At 31.3% G+C, this 15,934-nt stretch overlaps 5 protein-coding genes across 5 annotated transcripts; 2 read left to right on the plus strand and 3 right to left on the minus strand.

Moving 5' to 3' along the window:
- Positions 1-3,888, plus strand: LOC126853054 (mitochondrial import inner membrane translocase subunit TIM44). Its single transcript, XM_050598445.1, has 8 exons — positions 1-149; positions 220-344; positions 795-947; positions 1,006-1,251; positions 1,320-1,524; positions 1,589-1,731; positions 1,852-2,215; positions 2,299-3,888. Exons 2-8 carry the CDS (start codon positions 342-344, stop codon positions 2,544-2,546), a joined length of 1,362 nt encoding a protein of 453 aa, XP_050454402.1. The 5' UTR covers positions 1-149; positions 220-341; the 3' UTR covers positions 2,547-3,888.
- Positions 3,795-8,073, minus strand: LOC126853053 (targeting protein for Xklp2). The gene is made up of 2 exons (XM_050598444.1): positions 7,341-8,073; positions 3,795-6,665 (listed from the first exon to the last, which is right to left on the minus strand). Exon 2 carries the CDS (start codon positions 6,527-6,529, stop codon positions 4,136-4,138), a length of 2,394 nt encoding a protein of 797 aa, XP_050454401.1. The 5' UTR covers positions 6,530-6,665; positions 7,341-8,073; the 3' UTR covers positions 3,795-4,135.
- Positions 8,074-8,222: 149 nt separating this feature from the next.
- Positions 8,223-10,719, minus strand: LOC126853055 (dolichyl-diphosphooligosaccharide--protein glycosyltransferase 48 kDa subunit). The gene is made up of 3 exons (XM_050598446.1): positions 10,549-10,719; positions 9,359-9,985; positions 8,223-9,131 (listed from the first exon to the last, which is right to left on the minus strand). Exons 1-3 carry the CDS (start codon positions 10,679-10,681, stop codon positions 8,587-8,589), a joined length of 1,305 nt encoding a protein of 434 aa, XP_050454403.1. The 5' UTR covers positions 10,682-10,719; the 3' UTR covers positions 8,223-8,586.
- A 164-nt stretch (positions 10,720-10,883) lies between these two features.
- On the plus strand, positions 10,884-14,735 carry LOC126852914 (uncharacterized). Its single transcript, XM_050598200.1, has 9 exons — positions 10,884-11,056; positions 11,467-11,740; positions 11,840-11,993; positions 12,117-12,264; positions 12,344-12,770; positions 12,928-13,082; positions 13,163-13,402; positions 13,610-13,842; positions 13,939-14,735. The coding sequence occupies exons 1-9, from the start codon at positions 11,005-11,007 to the stop codon at positions 14,110-14,112; spliced, it is 1,857 nt and encodes a 618-aa protein (XP_050454157.1). The 5' UTR covers positions 10,884-11,004; the 3' UTR covers positions 14,113-14,735.
- Positions 14,736-15,132: 397 nt separating this feature from the next.
- On the minus strand, positions 15,133-15,914 carry LOC126852922 (protein FAM32A-like). The gene is made up of 3 exons (XM_050598216.1): positions 15,738-15,914; positions 15,469-15,601; positions 15,133-15,370 (listed from the first exon to the last, which is right to left on the minus strand). The coding sequence occupies exons 1-3, from the start codon at positions 15,824-15,826 to the stop codon at positions 15,248-15,250; spliced, it is 345 nt and encodes a 114-aa protein (XP_050454173.1). The 5' UTR covers positions 15,827-15,914; the 3' UTR covers positions 15,133-15,247.
- Between the last annotated feature and the right edge of the window lie 20 nt (positions 15,915-15,934).

Here is a 15,934-nt window from a genome sequence, read left to right on the forward strand (position 1 = left end):
TTTTATCAACTGCACTATTTGGATATCGAGAGAAGTGGAAAACAGAATAAAAACATTTATTAATAAAATTTAATCGGATTACTTTTCCAAGAATTTCAACCACAAATGTATGTGCATATCGTACATGGAATTCATCAGCTTTCATAAAAGTACAAATGCTCCTTTTAAAAGAGATAACATACACACGCAAGCAGCCTAACCTATTTTTTAATCTTTGAGTTTCAAGGTGCGATTAGTTCATGATATTTAATCATAGATGGCAACGTGATTGAGCGAATTCGTCAGCATTCGGCGCATTCACGAGGACTTTTCGCAGACGATATTGATAAATCTTTCGTAAAATGGTAAATAAATTGAATTGCTAACTAAACCGGTGTCATTCAAAAACGTGGTCTTGTCGTCTAAATGCTGCGCCTTCATTATTTGATAATCATGCATAAATTCATAACCTTATTTACAAAAACCGGTGTTTTTTCCGCATAAAGGTTATATTTCTTTAAAAGCTTTCGTTTATTTGTGCTATCGCGAGTGTTTTTTATGCGATAATTAAAATATCTATTATCGTTAAAGTATCAACGACTTCGTTTACTTGCCTATTTGATAAATTGTATTAATAATGACATTTGAACGACGCACATTACTTAATTTAGTAACTTTTAAATTTTAATTTATAGCACAGTTCTTTATAATATTTAAACGATAATAAAGTAAAAAAACTCAAGAGTATTTGATGATCAATAAAACTGCACAATGATCATTGTTGAGAATAAAAATTGTAATTGATGCTGCAATAGTTTCAGAATATTGCATCTTGTAGAGCGAGCTTAAAGGGAGCTACGAGATCGGTGCAATCAACGAGAAACTTGAGAAATGGCTCGAGAGAATGTTTATCATTATGTACACTTCAATCAACATCACAGGAAATGCTCAATATGCAAATGCAGTGGGTAAGTTTCTAATTTTAAGAGTGAATGATGTTGACAATTAGCAAAAATACTTTTGCAGATTCGATTATATTCGAATCCGGCACGACGGCCAAGCTTCTTCTCTCAGTTCATCGAAAATATCAAACAGGAAATGCAAAAGAACAAGGAAATGAAGGAATCTTTAAAGAAATTTAGAGAGGAAGCTCAGAAATTGGAACAATCAGAAGCATTGCGTACAGCGCGACAAAAATTCCATGCTGTTGAATCTGAAGCTAACAAAGGTTCGGAAGCTATTAAGGAAAAGCTAGATACTTTTAAAGAGAAGGTATATATACACAATCAATTTGTATACAGTGATAGTGTTATATAATTTTACAAGCTTACATTCAAAAGGTACAAGAAGTTATCGAGGAGGCAAGTAAAACTGAATTGGGCAAACGCGCTGGCCAGTTAGGCGAAGAAATTACGAAATCTGCCAAAGGTGCAGCAGAGACGATTTCTGAAAAAAGTCAAGCACTTGGTAAGACGGGTGCATTTCAAACGATATCGCACACTGCAGAGGCCGTACGAAATGAACTTGATCAACATGGAATTCTAGGTATATAAATTTGGCTGAATAGAGAATAGAGAACAGGATTAAATTTCATTATTCCTTGATACAGGCAAAGTTTACATGCCACCTAAAAAGCTACGAAAGAGGAACGAAGTGTCAATAGAACCTAGAGAAATTATGCCTGATCAGAAATCGACCGGTGTAGAGATACATAAAGACTTTATGTTTTCCAATGCCTGGCAAAAATTTAAGGTATTTATTGTACAATGTCTTGTAAAAGTTTTATTGCAGTTTTATGCAATGTACAAACCGATAATGTAATAAATTTTAATTTAAAAAATATTTTTAATTTCATCAAATGTTCTTTTAAAGGATACTAATCCATACGTGAATAAGGTAATGGACTGGAAGATGAAATACGACGAATCAGATAATGCTGTATTACGTGCTTCCAAATTGCTTACGGATAAAGTTTCGGATGTTATAGGCGGCTTGTTTCAAAAGACCGAATTATCAGAGACCCTGACAGAGATCTGTAAATTGGATCCCAATTTTAGTAAAATTCAATTCTTGAAGGACTGTGAAACCGATTTTATTCCGAATATTCTCGAAGCAATGATCAGAGGTGATCTCGAGATTCTGAAGGACTGGTGTCATGAAGGTCCTTATAATATTATTGCACAGCCACATAAAGAAATAAAGAAACTAGGACATTATTCGGATAGTAAAATTTTAGGTATGCATTTGTAAACTCATAACTCATTATTTATAAGTTATATCATATGAGAGCAGTAAAAAAGGAATATCAATTAATTGCAGACATTGACAATGTGGATCTAATGATGGGCAAGATGATGGAACAGGGACCAGTTTTAATAATTAGTTTTCAATCTCAACAAATTATGTGCATAAGAAACTCGAAGAACGAGGTGGTCGAAGGAGATCCACAGAAAGTGATGCGCGTCAATTATATCTGGGTAATGTGTCGTGATCCGACGGAACTCAATCCCAAGGCCGCGTGGCGTTTGCTTGATCTTAGTGCTACCAGTTCGGAACAGTTAGTATAGTGCACGAGCATGTAAATTATTCGAAAAATTTACCACAATCAAAGGAATCGTATAATGTATATTGTTCTTGTACATTGATGCTATTCGCATTGAAATGAGTATCGAATGCGGTAGCAATTCCTTAACGATCGCATTAAGTGATCACCGATCTAGCTAATCTACTTTGAGCACAACGTATTTCTTATAAATCGGAATGTTTATTTATATGTACAAGATTCATGTGTACTAGCAACGCGACGTGTGTAAATTTTAATTTTGCGTAATGCGCATTTTGTAGAGTTTATCGCTTTCAAAATGATATATTTGTAAATGCACCGTGAAATAACACGCATCGTTCAATACGATCCGCGCGATTGTGCTAATTTTTTATTATTTAAAAATAGTCCATAATAATAAGATAATGATTATTTATCATATGCGTAATAGAACGAGTGTTTAGCGATAATAATTATTCGATTGCGTTTTTACTGATTAGCATTACATATTTTACGTTAAATGAAATTTTCGCGTGCATAGTCCCTTTCCTGTTTATATATAATGTTAAACGATAAAATATAAAAAAAATTTATATATTCATAAATATTAACTCTCACATTATATTCAAATGGATCTTATTTGTAAATTGCTCTATAGTCATATGTAATAGATATTTAAATCTTGTCCATCACATAATTGGCGAACATAAATCATGCCTTTATTCTTTCTTGATAAAGATGAAATTATGTATTTTATTGATAGAGAAAATTACTAAAATTTTATCTTTTAAATGCTAAAATCAATAATGGAAAAGAACAATTGCAGAATATGAGCCTTTCAGAAACCATACTGATTAACGTCAAATTTTGGAAACTTCTTAATTTTAATATCCGAATACTAATCACGTGTTTTGTATATTAAAATGAGGAATTTTACAAAAAGTGGAATCGATCAATTTGGCATTTGAGAAGTTCATATATTAACTAAAGATTCTGAGAGATGAAATTATTTTTCTTTCTTATTTTATTTGAAATATATAAAGCTTTGTAGTAGTATATGAATGAATGCAATGGAATATAGATATATCAAATGTGAAAATATATATTCAGATACTAAACAAGTTGTTAATAAAACTTTTTGTATATGTGTACGTGTGTGTGTGTGTGTGTGTGTACACACATTCATACATATATACATTATATGTATATATGTACAAGCTGATATCTACGATTATAATGTACAGTGGTGAGAAATTGTTAAAAGAACTGTTGATCATTTTTTTAAAAGCTATATTATACAAGTTTACAAAGCTCAGATCGGTTGGAATTGAAATCGAATAAAATGACACCCAATGTGAACACAGCAAGCGAGCATAGTATTATTTTTTTATTTAAGAGATAAAAATCCATGATTTATTGCAGGTGAAAATTATATAAAGTAATATAGAAAAAATGATATATGATGATAAAAGCCTAAAGTACAATTTTATTTATACTCTTTATAATACTACATTTGCGTTGTAATTTTTTATCCTTTGTATAAATATACACAGTGAGTAAAATATCATATGTGAATTTGAAAGGGGAAAAAAATATTATATTAATATCATATTTTTATACCTGTTTAGATCTGAGTAGTTTACTCGCGAACGCAGGACTCTGCGGATTAGTCAGCTGTTTCGTCGCTTTAGCGGTAATTGGCAGTTTATATTTCGGCATCGGTCTGGCCTTCACTTCCGCCAGTTTACGCAGCTCCGCTTTTAATTGTTTTTCGTGCTCCATTTGCTTCCTCTCTTGCTCTTGACGCTTCATTTCTTCCTCCATTTCCTTCTGCTTCAACTTCTCTTCAAATGCGCGTCGTTCTTTTGCTCGTTTATCAGTATTCAATTCCAGTGGAACGGCTTTCAACGGTATCTTTTGCTTATCATCGTTGCAAGCGGAGCTCTTTTTCGTCATATTCTCGCCCTCTGTCTTGTAAGAGTCAATTTCATTTGGTTCCTTATTCTCTTGATCCTCGCACTTATATTCTGTGTTGTGTTCGCTTTCTGTTTTCACGCTTTTGTTTTTTACAGAAAAATGTTCCTTGGATCTACCACGTATCATCACGGGTTTGAAAACCGGTGCTGGATTCGCGCGAAACACGCGCGACCGCTTGTTTTCCTCGAGAACTTGCTTCACCAACTGCTCCTTCTTCTCAGACAATTTTCTATCTCGTTCTCTGAAATTGAACGAAGATGGTAGGACCAACTTTTTCGCGTTTTGTTGCTGCTTGGCCGACGGCGTCGGCGGCTTCGTGGAACTGGACGTCGACGACTTCGAAAAATTCGGCGCCGGCCTAGCATGAAACTCCGCCTTAGTTTTGTTGGCTTCCTGCAGATTCTTTAATCGCTGTTCCTTCTTCATTTGCATATCCTTATTACGCGCCTCGAAACTAAACGGCACGACACGCGTAACATTCTTTGTAGTATTCTTGGGTACACCAAAAAACGCCATCTCTTCGTGTTGTACGATGATGCCCTCGGAATCGGTTACCACCACATTCGTAATCGTGTTTTTCAGACCGGACGGCGCCTTATCAATCTTGGACTGAGATGAGTTTTTGGTCTTTTCATCAGGTTGTATTGCGGAAGAGGTATTTGCAACCGTCGACTTCCTCATGACACTGTTGACTTTCGTCGCGCGCGGACCTCGTAATACATTAGGCGGTATCGGATTGGCCTTAATTCGATGCTTCTTCATTTCCTCCATTTCCAGCTTTTCGCGTTCCTCTTGACTCAATACAGTGACGGGACGAGTCCTATTTTTCGATACAAGCGCTGGCGAGATTGGTATTGTCGGTTTTAAACGATTTTGCGTCAATTTGGACGCGTAAAAGGATGGGCTAATTGTGTCCTTGTTGCTTCTGGTGCGAAAACGCTTGGGTGTTTCATTTTGGAAGCGCGACGCCGCTTCCGCTAATCCGATGTACTGCTTGTTGACCGACGTTTTACGTTTGTGCATGCTTCGTCTATGATTTTGCCAAGTGAGAACTGTGACTTGTTTAATACACTGCGTTCGATTACCTTTCACATCTACATCATCCTGCTGACTATTCCCTGCTTTCCTGTTATCTTCATTGTCGTTGAATACTTGTCCATCTTGCAACTTCTTATTATCTTCTTTGTTATGTTTCTTATTATTATCTTCTTCATTATATTCCTTATTATCTTTTTCGCTATGTTCCTTATTATGTTTTTCGTCATTTTTTTTATTATTATCTTCTTTATTATGTTCTTTATTATTATCTTCTTCCTTGTATTCTTCATTATCTTCTTTGAATTCTTCTTCTTGAAGTTGTTTGTCTTCTTCGAGTTTTTCTTCTTGAAGTTGTTTAGCCTTCTTATTTGTAGGATCATCATCTACTGGATTGTTGGATGTCTTAAAGTTATTCTCCATAGAATCTTTATATTGCTCAAACAGAGATTGTTTAACCAATATCTTCTTCATACAAGCACTTGATGTTTTATTAATTTTTGTAGGTTTTTGTGCAAAATCTTGATTAGATTGATTGGTTTTATTCAATACACACCCAACAGATCTGGACGATTTAGTAATTTTAGGCATGCTTGGAGTCTTGAAAATTTTAGGCTCTTGGGTAGATTTATTTAGTACATCTCGAGTTTTAGGCATCTTTTTACAGAGCTCCAGTTTTCTCATTGCATCATTAAATACCTGATCATAAGTTATTTCTGTTGTCTCTTTATTATTACGATATTTTGGAGAAATCACCTTGACAGGAGTACTTCTTATAATATCCAAATCTGCTTGCGCTTTTGCATTAACGCACAAGACATCTACCTGAGATGCAAGTTGAGCATTTTCCATATTTTCAGTAGTAGAGTTACAAGGTTCTTCTATACGTTCATGTACTGTATGCTCCTTTTCGAAGAAATCTTGTATCCGTACAGGGCTGCAGTTTTGAGTAAAGTCTATCCATTGTGGTGCACGTATATTAAAATAGTCTGCCATTATGTCAATGAGATATGTAAAATATGGATATTATCCAAAAGTATATTGATATCAAGTCATAAAAGTAAAAGGATCACTGTAGTACATTAAAACATATGAAACATTTCATCTAAAGAACAGCGTTGTTAACGACAATCTGAAATATAAAAATTTGAAATCTCAATATTTCTCATACATTTTGTAATTTTATATTTGAAATATTTCAAAAATAAAGGATCTAGTAAAGAAAGAATAAACAAAGTTTTTTATATCTTTTTCTTTCTTTTCAAACTTATTATCCACTTTTGTATTTCCATCATTCTATTAATAGAGAATGATAACTTGATAAGTAAATATGAATAAAATATTAATATAATAATATATATCAAAGTACAAAGATTATCATTTTTAGATCTTTATTAATTTAAGATACATTAACAATGTTTACATTTCTCAAGGTAAATGGTAACTAATGCCATCCCTTCACAACAGAAATTGTTTCAATTTATCATTAACATTAAATATGTGATTCAAAAGATTCATAATAAACGAAATATTCAAAACAAAGATGACAAATTGGAAAAATTCATATAATAATCAATGTATTTTTTACCTTACTACTCTTTATCTTCTACTCTTATAAACAATAAAACTGAAAAATACTATTAATATTGCAATAGTAAGAAAACAATTATCTATTGGTGTCTTTGCATAGATAATACAGAAATGCATTTCTGTCATTACAAATCACCATTTAAACAGATTATATATACAAGATCCGATATTATTATTGCAGAATTAAAATAGAGGACCAAATGCGCAATGTACTTACATTCATTCAATTATATATTAATGTTTCACGTCCGAAACTACTCGTCAAGCACGAATATCGTGCTGCTCCTAATTTCTTCTCTTCTTATTATTTTTTATATAGTATATCTTAAAATTGTATATTCGATTTCTCGGTTGATAGAGATAAGAAATCATGCAGAATGAAACGAAATGTGCCAGCGAATGATCAGTAGTCCACGATAGAATTGTTCTATACGTTATACGTTACACGATTATACGTTGAAGTTTGAATCTTTCGGTGGTTTTTCCGGATTGGCTGAATGTGTTGCTAACCGTGACAGTGGAGGGGTGCGATTTTTTTCACGCATGTGCGTCAAACAGTTCTAGTGGAATAAAAGTTCAAATAAAAACAAAGAGATGTTATTTAGCCTCTCTCTTTAACTGTTTCTAAACATTATTCAAATGTTTATTCATGAATATATTTTAGAATATTATAAATCAATACATTAAGACAAACTTATTTTATTTACTATTACTTGTTGCTATATAACGCATGCGCGAGAAGCCCGCCATTTACGTAAACTTGTTCGATTGGCTCCTGAACATGAAATTCTCATGCGAGAGAAACATTTAGTTCTAAAAATCTCTAAACATATCCCTTCCATAAAATACGTAACAAATTTACAATGGATTTATCGAAAATATTTTTTGTATTTAATAACCAATCAATCTGACTGACGAAATTAAAAAATAAATCAGAAATTATACATAAAAAATAAAATAATTGAAAATATCAAATATAAATAATTCTATTTAAAAATATAAATAATAATAATATAAATAATTCAAATATAAATAACTAAATAATTCAATTGGTATACTAAACTAAATAATAAATTGATTCTATTATACACATATACAATTAAGTGATCAGATAACGTTTATTTGTTCCTATTATTATGAACTTTTAGTATTACATACAAAAGATCTTGCAATTGCAATGCATCTTATGTACATGGAAACAGTGCTCTATTCTTTAAAGAAAAATTGGAATAAACGTAAATGCATGGATTTTTTTTTCAAAATAGCTAGTTTTTTATAAGCACAGTAAAATCTTAACATGTTGAAATGTAATTTTTTCAATACAATTACGAAAATTTTCATTGTCATGAATTTATCTTTGAATGTATCATGTTAAAAAAAAATAAGTGATACTATGTTTTTTCAAAACAAATATCGAAAGAAGACAAACGATGACAATATGCTCGAACATTGAGACATTCAAATTATTCAGACTTGGATTTTGTCTCATCTTTGTAGTGAAGAAATACGAGAGAAAATAGAAACACGCCGCCCATCATGGAAAACGCGCTTATATAATACGGAAACGCACTCGGTATAAAGCGTTCATATTGTGTATGTTGCAGCGGACGTACAGACACTTGAGTGGTGCTGTAGAGATGCGTCAATCCGACGCGCTTGTAGTCTACTTTGAATTGATATACCCCGTATACATCGGGGATCTTGAATCTGCCTTCGTAACGACCGTTTCCTACCGGCTTCATGGTCATACGCACAAACGGATCGATCCGCACGAATTCCAGCTGCAGATCGTTCGTCTCATAGGGTACCCACTTGCCGCCCGACAGTCGCTCGACATCAATTGAATACACTACATCGTCCATGATTGTGTACGCGGCCGGCGGCTGCGATTCGCCAACCCGATGATGGTGAACGGACGACACGCGTATAACACCATTTTCTTTAAATACCCATTGTGCCATGGCTTTTGCTACTATCTGATTACCGGATTTCTCATATCTCTGCCCACCTGCGAACGATTGGCAATAGTTTAAGAACGTTTAATTTATAAAAACATCAAAAGTATATATTGAAAAGATTGGAAATTTTAATAGATAAATAGATAAAACTTTCGTTTTGAATAATTTCAAAATATTAAATATTAAATATTGATATTATATACATAATTACATTGATAATTTTTTATTAAAAAGGAGACTGCAAAGAATTTAACTATTTCATTATTATTTTTCTTACCTTGTCCCTTTTGAATAGAACTGGTGAATGCTTCATCGCTGAAGAAAAATATTGAACCCGAAAACAAAACTCGAGCATTATTCCTTGCCTGTAAAGCAGCTATCAACAAAGTGTTTTTACCAACACCATGTGGGTACTCTTTGATTACTTGGTCTGGATTATAGGTATATGCTGAGGTGGATGCTGATAAGAGACGTAAAATTAATGGATTATCCGAATCTGCAATCAGTCCAGTTCCTTCGTAGAGTAACGGAGGAATGTCTTTGCTTCCGACAATGACTGGAGCATCTATCAGATTAGATGGATCTGCTACTATAGTGGTATGTTGGCCGTTATCGGAAACATCGTAATTCATGTGATCAATTACACTGGAACCTTCCTCATCTATTTCCAAACCACATTCTGAAGCTAATTCATGCAAAGCAACACCAGATTGCGAGGAGCCAGCAATCAGAACATTTCCACCACCATCAATGAATTCTGTTATCGCTTCCACACTCAAAGCACCACCAAACTCTTCGACTGTGGGTGCAAATATTATTAAGTGTTCGTATAAATATTCACCATACTTCGAGAGCTGTAAACTTGCATCGTCAGCTGATTTGAAAGTCAATACATAGCCACTGTCTGTAACAATTCCAAAATACTTTATTTAGTACATATTTCATCAACTATATTTGTACAATTAATTCTTAACAAGAGTGAGAATAAAAATAAAATTTGTCAGCATGTATTGAGTCTATAATTGATAAAATAGATAAATAATATATTATTGTGACTAGATAATATATTTTTAAAATATTGCAACATAAAAATGATTAAGATCAATAAAATTCTTGCAATAAATATTTGCTTCTTGGTTTTAAAAAAACTAAATTTAAGAATATTATATAATAGACATTATCATAGACATTTTATAATAATAAATAATGTCTCTTAATAAGTAACATCAATACTGTATGTTCCAACATGGTTATTAAATTTGAACAAGAAACTGAAATATATAAAATATTTGTTTTTAATTATCTATCTCAATGTTTACAGAGACGCAGCTGATATTTCAAAAGTATTATAATATTGAATATAACGTATAATGCTCAGAAAATTGCAAAAACCGGCTGTAGAGGAAAGCCGCTAGCGATCGAATATTTGTGACGATTAAAGAGAAAAAGATGATAATGTATGGATACCCTGTAATGTTTTGAAAAATATCGAATGTGTTTCCTTAATTGCGAGATTGTCCAACAAGACAAGAGTCGGACCACCAGCGTTTGCGCTGGCAAATACAAAAAGCAGGCAAAATAACCTATTTATGAACCTCATCGTACACCACTTATGACAGTACAATACTTGGCCATGACATGAGACACGTTGGCTCATTCGGAAGTGGCGTGTTCGTAAAAACAACTAAACATTTTCTAGGGACTTTAATTAGTTTCTCCCTACGAAACATAGAAATTTTAGGATATCGATGATGTGATAGCGTCTTAAAGAATGTGTCATATAGGTGGTATCATCGAAATCACTCCTAATGAGTTTGGGCGTGTGTTTTAGGTTCGCCTCAAATTTCTCAGTTATTTTATTATCATCTCACATTATAATCGAACTTTTTATGTAATTTTTATTTCTTTAAATGATCTAATATAATGAAACGTTGGTCTTGCATTATCCTGCTTGTAACATGCCTCATATGGCATGGTAAGTTTATCCAATTTCTTTAAAAAACAAAATATACGTATATATATATACATTATATGTTAGCATGAGAACTAATGTAGATATTTTGATATTTTTGTTTATTAGACTCTAAAATTTAATATCCCTGGGATTTTATAATACTATATTCATATTCTTTTTTCTTATATTTAAGTCATATATTTTAAATAAAAATATAAAATTAGAGTAAATGAAAGTTGCAAAATTTTAACACAGTACATTGGATATGGATTTGTACAAATATCTTACTTAAAAGTTATTTAAAACTTTGCTTATGCTATTTTTATAGCTGAAATTGTATATTATATAGGAAATATATTTATTATATTAGTTTATATAAATTTTGAAGTATAATTGTATTGAGACTAATAAAACAATATATTATTTGATAGTTACTGTCACAGCTCAGAATGCAGGAGGCTGTCAAATTCCACTGATCATCAGAGGATCTTGGTTTTCATGGGAAAATGGCAGGAATACCTTAACAGAAATAAATGCCAACAGTATGACTAAGCGGGGTATATGTGTAAATATGATAGAAGAATATCATGTTAATTATACATTTGTATTTCGTGATGCTTATACTCCGATCACGTATGACAGCTGTTATCATTGTGTAAAACTTGTTGTCAGAACAGTAAATGTCCTGGAAAAACTTGAAGGCAAGTGATGAATCAGTCTATACAAATGTAGCAAATTATTATATGCAAAAATGTATAAAATTCATAATTTACAAATGTGTTCATTTATTCTTATTACAGTGAGTTGTGTAAACTTGCCCAATGGTGTCGAACCTACTGTGGATAATGTTTGTAAAGGATTAAATGCAAACCAACAGTTAATAACATTGTTCTCTGAGAATTATGTACCTGTAAACTGCAGGTCTTCTCTGGAAGGAGTTTGGCAATTTGCTTATCAAGTAAGATAATAATATTACACAAGATATGCATAAAAATAATGATATTTTATACTATTTTATTAATTAATATCATTAATAATAGTTTCATTAATTATATGTAATTTTTCTATTTTATTACTTCAGAATCGATTTAGATTTACTGGAGAGTGTAATCATCCAGATGCACAAATAAAATCTTGTCAGACTGCAGGAACCCAATTTCTTATAACCAATCAGAAATTTAATATTACTTACAAAAAATGTGCTGGAATGAAAGGAACATTTGATGGATGTAATAGAATTTACAAAATATGTCTATATATTTTGAGATTTTTTATAGCAAGAAAAATGTTGATATTGTCTCGTTTCAGTGGTAGAATACAGTTGCTTGGGCGATTGGTTTGTGGATAAAAATCACTTCTTTGCAGTAGCAAATACAAAAGAATCTCGAAAGGATGAGAAATACAGATGTTTTTTAAAGAATCGCGATGACGATTTGTATATTGGTGTATCGATTACTGCGGAGTGTAATACTCTTAAAACTGTCGAAAAAAGTCCCGAACGTTTGCGAATTACTCCGGTTAAGTCCGAGATAGTCGAACCAGGTTGCCGTTTGCCGGAGGATATGTCTGGTAATTGGATCAACACCGCTAATATTGACGCGGATATCTTTATTAACGAAACGCATATTATTGAGACTTGGTATCCGGACGAAGGTCGTTATCGACGGACGATTTACGTTTGTCGTGAACAAAGGGACTCGAGAGTAATGATGGCGAGATTGACTGTTGATGGATGGTATGTTTTTCAAATCTTTCATAAGAAGTATCTTTATATTATTATGTAAAATTTAATAAGTTTATAATAAAATTTAACAAGTTTAAAATTATTCTTATACATGCTTTATAAGATATACAAATCTTTATATTTATATATTCATTCAATGCATTTTTAGCCAAAAGGACTATGTTTGCTTCGATTTTGTACGACGACATCATAATATTATCAGATATCGACGTGGATTGGCTGTGATAAAAGATGATTTTCATACGGTGTGTTCTTGGGTCCAATTTCCCAATAAAGAAAAGTGGAAATATGACCTATTTTTAGGTAATTACAATATAAATTAATAAATTTTTCCTTGTTTTTTCAATAATTGATTGTACTATATTATTATATAACTTTGTTAGCAAAAAATCCCGTTCCGGTGCGCTGTCCGATAGCCGGAAAATTTATGTTTCATCAAAAAGGTGATGTTCTCTTTGAAACGAGAATTCTAGGCGGCGTCACTAAATCTCCACGTCCAAATATATATTGCAAGCAAAATATTTCTGATTTTTCGGTTTGCACTACCGATCAAAAGGAAATCGCAATCGACGAGACATATTGCTTGTCTGTAGATCATTTGGGAAAACCGGTTGACATTTACAGTAAGTTTTGTTAATATTTTATATATAGCCAATACACATATAATTTATTATATGTAATATGAATTATATTCACACACACACACACACATATATATATATATATATATATATATATATATATATATATTTTTTTTTTTTTTTTTTTTAATTTAAAATGTAGAAGTAATGCAATCTATCTATATTTATAATATTATATTATTTTTATAGGTGACCCAGATTATATAATGAAATGCATCGGATTTTGGAAGGAGAACTTAAAATCTTACTTAGTTACTTACGACGAACTGGATCCTTTCAGCAAATATCGTTGTTGGGTATACCAAAGAGCTGATTTGAACAGAGTGCTTTTGTCTCAGGCTATTGGTCCGTTCTGTGATCTTAAACAAGATGTGACAAGTCAAAATTATACAGAAGGTGCTGCAGTTGCACTGGAATTGCAGGTAAAAAGGAAAAAACATTTCCTTGAGTATGACAAATGAGCGCAATGAAATTCAAAATAAAAAAATTAAACTTACCGACATATTGTTAATTAATAGGAATACGAACGAGAACGTGATCAATGTCCGATGTATTTCGATGACGGGAGTAATCCTTGGGTACAAACAGAAAACTTTGTTAACGTCTTCCATTTCGGAAATGGCGGTAATATAAAAAGTCGATTCTTATTCTTATTTATCGTACCATTAGTAATAGCATCTTATAACGTATAATAGGAACATGTAAAAATAATTCTCTTTGAGGATCAAACGTATTCATTAATTCTCATAAAACTCTCGTAGCGCAATAATATTTAAGATAAATATCGCCTATTGTTTTTAAACAATTCTTATAATGGTTTGTCACATGGGCACTATATGTATTCCGTCCATTTTATAATTTATGATTGTAATTATGATTGTACATGTGCCTTTAACACTTACTGCCTTATTCTGAATCTTATATAAGTAGACATTGTACAATATAGATATTTTAATATGCAAGAGAAGTCCGTCCAAAAAGAATCTCTGATGTAAAACAAATGCATTCTGATTTATATATTATTCATTTTATGCATATAGAACAAGATATATAGAAAAGATTGCAAGTAGGATTTGGTTAGGTACTTTTATTATCCAGTAGAAAGAGGTTTGAAATAGTATCCTTGAAATTATAAAAAGATCTTTTAAATATTTTTGCTGTCTAATGAAAGAAGAAATGAAATAGAATATTTGAAATTTTATAAATAAAGAATCAAAATTATACATATTTTAAAATTTATATTCACATTTAATGTGTTTTAATTATATATTTTTATCTATGCTATATTCATGTACTCATTTAAGACAAAAACATATAAGAAGAAAAAAATTAGATATGAAACTAAATAATCTTATTTTTTATATGTATTATGTATGAAACAGAAAGCATTTAACAATTTTATTACGTATATTATACGTTGAGACATTTAAAAATAATTAATAAGATAAGTGTAATTTTTTATATTTTATAATATAGTTTTTATATATATACACACATACATATATAGATTAGATATATATAGATAATATAATAAAATTTATTTAATCTTTAAATATATGCATATACTATAATATTGAAATATACATGTTAACATTACTCTTTTCTTGATAAAGCTTTTTTTTAAAGTTAAAAATTTAATATAATTTTATTGAAAAAAAAGAATATAAAAAAAATTGCTAGTTTAATGTTTATTTAAGAATTCAAATATAATGTCAATTATATATGTTTATATTAATGTTAATTATGTTTATATTTTTAGCATGATTTAATTATTCTTAATATATATACATATAAATAATTGTAAATAATTGAAAGATAAATTGAAACTTATTTTGTCCAGCTCACTTTAGGTATATCAAAGTGTTCGGTTAAGCTATCCAGATGTCGATTAAATTCTTCCACTCGTTGTTTGTGAGTCTTAGAAGCTTTTTGTTTGATCCTTTCAGTTTGCTGTAAATTTTAATTATTACAATATTAAATATCATCAAGCATCGTCAAAATCAAAATACTTGTTGATATAATACAATAAATATATATGTACACCTTACCATCTTTTCTTGCATTTTCTGAAAAGCTAATTCTGCTTTTGTTCGTATCACTTCCTTTTTTTCAGATTTCTCCTCCTCGATAATCTTTGAGACCTCTACCAACTTCTTATTTTTACCATCTTTGTTCTTTTTCCTGCAGAAAGAGAACAATTTCTAATGTGTACTATTATTTTGAATATTGCTTGCTTAAAAAAAAAAAGAAAAACATTCCATAATAAACTTAACCTCTTTTAATCGGATCAATAAACTTAAGTAAAGAAAATATTTACTTTTTGCTCACTGTTTGGTCATTCTTCAATTTCAGGGCTCCCTTTGCAACATGTGCGTATGGATCCTCATTATCTTTCGTTGCAGGCATCGTGAATTGATGAAAATTCGTTATCAGAATAATCAACGCCTTGATGTTTTATTTTATTACTTGTGACTTCTTTAGTGATTTTGAGTGAAACCAACCTCCATAATGCAA

Source organism: Cataglyphis hispanica, chromosome 11 (assembly GCF_021464435.1).
Source record: "Cataglyphis hispanica isolate Lineage 1 chromosome 11, ULB_Chis1_1.0, whole genome shotgun sequence".
Classification (NCBI taxonomy): domain Eukaryota; kingdom Metazoa; phylum Arthropoda; class Insecta; order Hymenoptera; family Formicidae; genus Cataglyphis; species Cataglyphis hispanica.

What these genes read in the sequence shown, in the direction of transcription:
- LOC126852922 (XM_050598216.1), bottom strand. Translation starts at nt 15,826, where the DNA reads ATGCCTGCAACGAAAGATAATGAGGATCCATACGCACATGTTGCAAAG. An exon ending in GACCAAACAGTGAGCAAAAA is followed by an intron (nt 15,602 to 15,737) that starts GTAAATATTTTC and finishes CTCTTTCTGCAG; the next exon opens with GAAAAAGAACAAAGATGGTA. An exon ending in AGAAAATGCAAGAAAAGATG is followed by an intron (nt 15,371 to 15,468) that starts GTAAGGTGTACA and finishes TAAAATTTACAG; the next exon opens with CAAACTGAAAGGATCAAACA.
- LOC126853055 (XM_050598446.1), bottom strand. Translation starts at nt 10,681, where the DNA reads ATGAGGTTCATAAATAGGTTATTTTGCCTGCTTTTTGTATTTGCCAGC. An exon ending in ATTTTTCAAAACATTACAGG is followed by an intron (nt 9,986 to 10,548) that starts GTATCCATACAT and finishes GAATTGTTACAG; the next exon opens with ACAGTGGCTATGTATTGACT. An exon ending in TTCTATTCAAAAGGGACAAG is followed by an intron (nt 9,132 to 9,358) that starts GTAAGAAAAATA and finishes AATCGTTCGCAG; the next exon opens with GTGGGCAGAGATATGAGAAA.
- LOC126853053 (XM_050598444.1), bottom strand. Translation starts at nt 6,529, where the DNA reads ATGGCAGACTATTTTAATATACGTGCACCACAATGGATAGACTTTACT.
- LOC126852914 (XM_050598200.1), top strand. Translation starts at nt 11,005, where the DNA reads ATGAAACGTTGGTCTTGCATTATCCTGCTTGTAACATGCCTCATATGG. An exon ending in AACATGCCTCATATGGCATG is followed by an intron (nt 11,057 to 11,466) that starts GTAAGTTTATCC and finishes ATTATTTGATAG; the next exon opens with TTACTGTCACAGCTCAGAAT. An exon ending in TTTGGCAATTTGCTTATCAA is followed by an intron (nt 11,994 to 12,116) that starts GTAAGATAATAA and finishes TTATTACTTCAG; the next exon opens with AATCGATTTAGATTTACTGG.
- LOC126853054 (XM_050598445.1), top strand. An exon ending in TGATCAACATGGAATTCTAG is followed by an intron (nt 1,525 to 1,588) that starts GTATATAAATTT and finishes TCCTTGATACAG; the next exon opens with GCAAAGTTTACATGCCACCT. An exon ending in ATGCCTGGCAAAAATTTAAG is followed by an intron (nt 1,732 to 1,851) that starts GTATTTATTGTA and finishes GTTCTTTTAAAG; the next exon opens with GATACTAATCCATACGTGAA.